At 42.2% G+C, this 7,669-nt stretch overlaps 1 protein-coding gene across 1 annotated transcript; it reads right to left on the minus strand.

Moving 5' to 3' along the window:
• Window positions 1-234: 234 nt before the first annotated feature.
• On the minus strand, window positions 235-7,495 carry LOC125758240 (uncharacterized). The gene is made up of 9 exons (XM_049415233.1): window positions 7,337-7,495; window positions 3,897-4,086; window positions 3,627-3,824; window positions 2,710-2,772; window positions 2,315-2,347; window positions 2,138-2,197; window positions 1,826-2,028; window positions 1,453-1,612; window positions 235-245 (listed from the first exon to the last, which is right to left on the minus strand). The coding sequence occupies exons 2-9, from the start codon at window positions 4,084-4,086 to the stop codon at window positions 235-237; spliced, it is 918 nt and encodes a 305-aa protein (XP_049271190.1). The 5' UTR covers window positions 7,337-7,495.
• Window positions 7,496-7,669: the final 174 nt, after the last annotated feature.

The raw sequence follows: 7,669 nt of genomic DNA on the forward strand, positions 1-7,669 counted from the left end.
TAAATTCAATGGCTCTACATATACAAATAAACCTATAAAGCACCTAAAACATGAGTGCATGAGACATACATCTAAAACATTTAAAGACATTAAATTTAAACATAAAGACCAGAAGCTCTGGAGCATCACAACACTATGACAAAGTGAGGGCATAAAACATCTAAAAGTTCAATCTGCTGCCATCAATATCCCCAGAACGACCAGGGAATCAGAAGCTGGGCCGTGGCGAAAGTTTCAGTCAGTATCTGAAACAGCAAAAATGCCATGACAAAGACGATTGTCAGACGCTACTTGTGAAATGGGATTTTTATAGGCATCTACTGTGTAACATCTCATTAGCATGGTTTCAGTCGGCTGCTAAGTGGGAATATACATTTCTACACAACTAAGAACAAGGACAAACATGTGGACAAGGGCAGCAACAAAGATGGTAAAACAAGTAAGGAACTTTGGGGCCTTTCTTCCGAGCTAGTTTGTGCAGTGTACAGGAGCCTGGCTGAAGATAATACAAAGAGTATAAAGGTAGGTCACAAGCTCAACACAGATTTCACCATATCGACTGCTTAGAACACTTACACATTGGAATACAGGCACAACATACATTTTTGTGCACTGTTCAGGATTTTACATGATGCGACAATGTGAATTCCATTACCTGCTGCTTGCTCAAATTGTCCTTGCTTTGACTTCTGAAACGTGGTGGCAAGGCGCTCGGGGGCATGTCGGAGCCACGATTTGATAGAGGCCTCAACGTCGGCAGCGGTTGCGTTTGGCGCTTTGCGAGCAGCATCTGAAATTTACAAGATTCCTTAAATCATCTCAACAATAACAGTTGTCTTGGTGAAAATACAAATTTCAAGAGTCATAAACAGTCTGCTGAGCCTACAAAAAATTGAGAAATAAATTACTGCCTACTCGAAGTCCTTCCACACATAATAGATTTGTTATATTGAATAGAGTTGGGCACATCAGTGACACTTGCTTTTTCAAATGATAACGAGGCAGAACACGAGCCAAAACAATCAAATGATTGCTTTACATTTTTTATTTCGGCTGCTATTTCAATCACCTCACACTGCCTTGCACTGAAAGGTTGCACAGTGATCTTACACTTTATTTATGCCCTTCGCTTTTTACCAGACAAACTATAATATTTTAAGTTTTTAGCCTCTAAAGCTAAGCCTGGACCTTTAGAGTGCTACCAAATTGTAGATTTTTTACCATGTAGGCTTCTTTAGCCAACATTAAAATTTAAGTGCACAGTGAAATTGCAGCATCCTTGCAGTGCTGAAATATGCAACCAATAGCAATAGTGATAACTGACACTGCAAACTTACAAAATAGATAAACGGGCAGCACTTAAAAAAACAGACCAATGAGCATGTTTTTGTTTTTCCTGAGGAAGGCTAATTCTGTGTAAAACACAAAAGTAAGATGTATTATACAGCACACCTGTTATGGCTTTAGCAATCTTCAAGGCGGAGAAGCTCAGTTTTCCTTTGCGACCCATCCAGGAAAATTGTGCCGCAACCTCGTCTGTGATGCAGTATGACAAGATTCTTTTTGTTGCCCAGTAGGCATCTTTCCCACCAAGCTGTGCCAACTCATGAACCTGTGTACAAAAGAGAAGAAATTCTATTCAACAAAGAAACTTGTTGGATGATGTGAATGTTTTAAAATACGAAAAAGAGTATTAAGTCATAAAGCAAGTAAGCAATGTACGAAAAACCCATGACATTCTTGATATTGCAAAACAGCAGTGTTTAACACCTTGAATATTCATTATGAGTTCGATGAACTGAAAAAAAAAACATAACCCCCTTACCAGGATCTTAAATTTTCCAGCATCGAGCTTGTCGTCGAACTCTTGTAGTTCTTCAAGACTGCTTAGCGGATGGCCTAAGAGCTCTGCGCATTCGGTGACTGAAGAAGTGGGAAGCATATCGCACAACTTGTTCAGGGTGTCCGCTTGCTGTTCCAGCATGAAGCGAAGCGTGTTCAGCAGTCGTAGCACATGCCGCTGGAAGTCTGAAAAATATTGTAAATAAACGCTATTAAAACTTAGTAGGGTTCGAAGAACATTTTAAGCAAACCATTTTACTGAAAACTGCATTCATATCTTTCAAAATGTGCGTACTCTTCTCTACACAACAATCATGAGGCGAGTTTCGTGGCCGTTCTTGCGCTGTCTGTTCACCTGAAAAGCACAATTTCAATTCATTAGTAGTTTGGAGTAACTGGCTAATGATTTATTTAACTTTGACCTCCCTTATCTGGCACATACCTTCATCAACAGTGTGGTTATTAGACGTACCTTGTGGCGAGTTTGTCTCTGACAACTGGGTCCCTGCAGTGTCGAAGAACGAGAGCAGTGAGCCACAAGAGCCGCTCTACTTGTTAGAAATTCTGATGTGCAACAGATAGTGACAAAGAGCCTAGCAGAGCAAAGAAATTACCGATAGCAAAGGTTTACTAGTTCAATTATAAAACTGAATTATGGAGGTTAACATATTTTGGTTCATCCACTTGCTTCTACAATGCTTGAGAATTCATTTATGCATGGCTCTTAAGAAGCTTTACAGCTATCTGTGGTTCTAACCTATAGGTTAGAACGACAGAAAGTTGCTAAATTCGTTACACACAAAAAATAATAAATACGCACGTAAATCGTAATTTTGTAACGAGACAGCTGTATATGTGTGAGAATACCTGCTGTGCCTTTGTCTCCCTGGCCAAATGTGGGCATACTTGTTGCTTCACTCGAGGTTATTCCTAGAAAGCAATACGTGTAGTCCATCACGTAATGATTCCTATTAGCATTAATCGCAGCCATACACTGGCTGTGGAGCACAGTATACTCCTATATAAAACAAACTTACAAAAGCTCCAGTATTTATACTGAACTTCAAAGCTACAATTCCACAGTTCATTGTTGCAGAATGAATTTCTTTTGTAGCAATGCTGCTACAATTGCATGGAATGTCACAATTCTATTCATGCTATACTCCATGATAAACATTTCTGGCAAGTGAATAAATGCCAGAGGGGCAACTAGCAAAGTTTCAGTGTACATGCAAGGTAAATACCTTGTTCACACTTGTCGAAAACAAGTGCTGACTAGACATTCAATGTGAAATTACCAGAAAAGCATTCCAAGCGTTGCATTTATTTTACTGTGAAGTTGGCAGTGCACTGCTGAAACACAGGGGAGAGCGAGATGGACGAAGCACTTCGTCCCATCTTCGTCCTACTTGTGTGTTTCAACCGTGCACTGCCACCTTCGTTATGAATAATTACCAACACGCCCACTCGCCCATCATTTTAATTTCACTGTTTGGAAATATGCTTTGTAAATTTTAAAATCCTATTGATAAAGGAACATGAGCATTGTCAATAACAGGCTAGCTACGAATGCATCTAGCAGCCTGCTTTTCTCTTCTAACGAGGAGTTATTCAATGCTGGTATCCAAATATTCAATGCAGATGAAAGAAAGGAGGTGGTGCATTGTAACATCAGAGGGTTGAGAAAAAATTGGCCTCATGCACCAACTGAGTGCTTGCAAGGCTAAAGCTACGTCCTTAATGCAATGATCTTGAAAAGTAATGGCAAATACATTTTACAATACCAGATGGAAAATTATTTGGGATAGGTGGCAGTCCTGGCTGGCTTGTGGCAGAGTCTTCCTCCTCCTCTTCACCGTCAGAGTCACTCCAGACTGCTGGTGGCCGTCTACGCCTCTTCAATGGAGGCATTTCAGTTTCACTGGCCAGGTCTGAATGGAACTGACTGTCATTTAGCTTTTTCCGGGCATGTTCATAGGTAACTGAAAAAGTACAAAATGTGATCAATATAATCACCCCTGGCTTAAGGCGTAAGGTGACTGAAATGCGCTTACCGAACAAACCTTTCACAGCAATTTCATACTGCTTCCACCATGACTGTGGTGGATGCTGCTTCTTTGCCATTTTCCCAGCCTTCTCTGCTTTTACATTATGCGGCCAGACGCACACGCTCCCGGTGACCCAAGTAGTTGGCACAATTTCAACCTCTTTAGAGGCAGTGAACTCCACAATAGCATAGCTCATCTGGAAAAGAATTCTGAATTGTAGTGCCACCATTGCACAAAACAGCACTTCCTAATTTTTTGTCAAGAAAGCATTTTAACTTCGCAAACAATACAAATTTTCATTACTATAAGCACACTGTTGCTTCAAATAAGAATAGTACCATGGAAACTATGTATATAAGTGACCATTACATGCTCAATCATGATCAGGCTTTCACAATTACACAATAGCAGAGAGCTACTCAAGAATTAAGTTGAACATAGAATACACTGACCTGGCCTAGGAGAAGCATGTTTCAAAATAATTTTTCAAGCTTTGTCAAGCTATAGCTCTCAGCGTTTGGCAAGCTACAAAGGCAGACATCTGCTTATACGACAAAAATATAGTCATGTTGGCTGTTCAAAAATAAATTTTGTACCAAAATGCCTTCATCGCAACATGATAAAACCTTAAGTCAAAGCATCGTTGACAAGCCATAGGAAATGTATTTGCACATGAAGCCAGACATTTAGAATCGGGAGATGAAAGGTTTACATGTCAACAGCAGAAAACAAGCTCCACACTTCAACTTCAAAGTTCAAGTAATAACGCTGTGTTAGATACCAAAATAAGATGCTACATGACAGGCCACAACAGTTTTTATAGAACTGTTGTCAATGGTCCTGCTAAAACGCTTTAAAGGATCCCCACGTAAGATGCTTGGAAAACAATCTATACTCACCAACATTTCTTGGGAATCGAAACGAGCAGCTGTGAGCCAACAAAGGATCTACACATACTTTCGAACAGCTGCAGATGCCCAAATTCCTCAATATTGTGGCACGGTCTAGTGGCATGAAGAATTATTTTACAGCAGCCAGAAAAAAACTTCAGTAAGGCCTCTCATTCGCTACCACACTCATACAAGAGCTTGTGTGAAGGCAAATAAGAGTATTCAGGGAAAAGTCAGCACCAGAACAAGTTCCTCACTGCTACGAGGAAAAAGCACAGAACACGACACTAAAATGAGCTAATCTTGGAACACATACTAAATGGTATGCAACTCTGGCATTACTACAAACTGCGTCTTCCATGGGAGCTTGACCATTTTTCGCACATTGCTCACAGGCCACACTTTGAGGTCTGAAAGACCTGAAACAATATAAATATCAAGTCTTGAAGATTCAAAGGGGTGTGCGTAGAAATCTTTTTTATGCAAAAATTCTTGACCAATGATGCAAATCTCTTCTGTACCCCTCATGGAAGCAATGTTTCTTGCAATAATAATATGTTCACCCTGCATGCAGCAGTTGTCCGGCTCTTCTATGCCCAGCACAAAATTTTGATACTTCAGAGTTTTGAAGCATGGAAGGCAGCATGTAGGAAGGAGTGGACCATTTTCACAAGGTTGTCTGGGAATAAGATCATGTTGCCTGCAAGGCACTTCAGAAGCAGCTGATTGTGCCTCTGCCATTCTATTTGCAAGTTGTTGTAATGGTTTCCCATGTTTGTGAAGGTGTCTCTTTAATTGCTTCATATTGTTTTCAAAGGGAAACGCACTGAAGCAGTCCAATGCACCATGGCGTTTGACGTCATCAGACAAGTGTAACAAGCAATGAACATTGAACGACATGTGCTCTTTTCCATACAAATGGGCAAAACTGGCAACAAAATGTTTCAGGAGTGCCCCGGCATAGTCAGCATGTTGACTGCACAACTGCTTGTTAACCAAAATTGACAGCGAGGCATGGAGAAGCAAGAAATGTTTATAAATGTCATCTGCGAGAATGCCGTTGAGAAGAAGAGGCCCTGTGTAGAGCAGAAGAAGCCTAAATTCAACAGCCTTCCATCTATCTAACTCATCGACACCCCTAGGCCTACGTGGGAATTCACGCGGGATGTAGCGACGCAAGGCAGTGCTTTGCTGATTGAATGTATGACGTTGAAGTGGTCCCAGTCGAACATTTAAAGGACCTGAAAGCCACAGGGAAAAAAGCTTTTTCACAACACCTAACAGAACAACATGCATATAGTCGAGAGGAACATCGCACACAGTGTCAAGAGGCAACTCAACAAGAATTGATGTTCCTCTGTGATGCTCGGAGTCGTGCTGCTGCCTGAAGCTAGCATTTGTGCGGAGGGGACAGTCTGAATCGGGGAACACAACCTTGCCTCCAATGTATGCACCCTCAACACAGCACTTGGGACAGCCATTGTAGCCACTGTGGCCTTTGGTCATCATTACGAAAGACCGTGCTGGCGCATCACAAACAAGAGCCTTCAGACAAACCTCAATTGGCTTGCCATTCACAACAAGCCCATTCGCCAGCAAATACTGCAACTCATCAACAAAAGCTCTCAAAAAGGCATTGGATGAATGCGGCTTTGAAGGCCCCGCATAAGCCCCGATAACAAATGGCCCAAAGCCCTCACCACAGTTACTAACCCTACATTGTATAGGCCAAAGTTGCATTCTTGAGCTTTTTGCAAGGGGCAGACCATCTACATTGACAATGAGCGAAACAATACTAGGAGGGTCTTTCACGAACTTCGACGAATGTTTAAGCCCGGCAGCGAGACCAAAATGACAATATTCGCCCGGAGACAGGGCCACCACGGAGTACTCGGTGTTTTCTAGTCGCGGCGTTTTGAGGAGTGCACGCGCGTCATCAGGGAGGTCAAGTTCGGAAAAGATGCTGTAACGTTTATGCAGCTTCAATAGCTGGTTTAATGCTTTGCGCTTTATGTTATTCTCAACTGCCCATTGACGCAGAGCCTCTCGAAAGCTTTCTTTTTGCGGTGCTACTTCTTCTGATGAAAGAATGGGCACAGAAGAAAAATGCGAGTTTTGACATGAGGCTCCAGGCAAATCATCTGAATCACCTGACGAACTATTTGACGATTGTGTGGAATCGGCATCACGATTCGCAAAATGGGCGATTTCATGCGAGGCACTACTACATTCACTATGCACAGCTAAGTCATCATGTTTTTGCAACTGCCAAACGTTGTGGCTCTCCTCTACATGGCTGGGTGGCGGAAGCCGCACACGCATTGTCTCCCAAACACTCCTGCACAGCGCACAAGGGTTCAATTAGCAGATGTGTCCTCCTTGCTTCCCGCGATGCCTTCTCCGTAACGAGCTTTTGCGAGGCCTCTGCATGTTTGTAGAAATCCTAACAAAATTTGATAGTCACAACTGTCACATGGCTTCTAGCGACTACAAGCAAGAAAGCAGCTGGTTGCATACAAGGGATAACAGCCTTGACAAGCGCGCGGTCCCGCTCACCTTGGTCAAGTAATACTCAGACAAGGAGCTCGTCCACGGCCGCAAGTCAGACACGGGATCTCCAGTCGTGTAGAACCTCTACGGAGCGTGAAGCCAGGTACGCAGTTCTCGAAGAGGAAGTTGTTGAAAAGCCCGCTTCGCGTTGCCAAGAAATCATACAAAAGAAATGGCGGCCGTCCCCTACAGTGTATCCCGCGCTACTGTGATGGCAGTGATGATGATAGACGCAATTTTAGTTTTAAAACGACATAAACGTGAGCTCATAGTGTAATAACTCCACTGTGCATAATTTTAAAGTTATAAAATGCGGTAAAAGCAATTTACTAGCAGCTG

This window comes from Rhipicephalus sanguineus, chromosome 4 (genome assembly GCF_013339695.2).
Source record: "Rhipicephalus sanguineus isolate Rsan-2018 chromosome 4, BIME_Rsan_1.4, whole genome shotgun sequence".
NCBI lineage: Eukaryota > Metazoa > Arthropoda > Arachnida > Ixodida > Ixodidae > Rhipicephalus > Rhipicephalus sanguineus.

What these genes read in the sequence shown, in the direction of transcription:
- LOC125758240 (XM_049415233.1), bottom strand. Translation starts at nt 4,086, where the DNA reads ATGAGCTATGCTATTGTGGAGTTCACTGCCTCTAAAGAGGTTGAAATT. An exon ending in TGCTGTGAAAGGTTTGTTCG is followed by an intron (nt 3,825 to 3,896) that starts GTAAGCGCATTT and finishes GTACTTTTTCAG; the next exon opens with TTACCTATGAACATGCCCGG. An exon ending in TGATTGTTGTGTAGAGAAGA is followed by an intron (nt 2,029 to 2,137) that starts GTACGCACATTT and finishes AATATTTTTCAG; the next exon opens with ACTTCCAGCGGCATGTGCTA.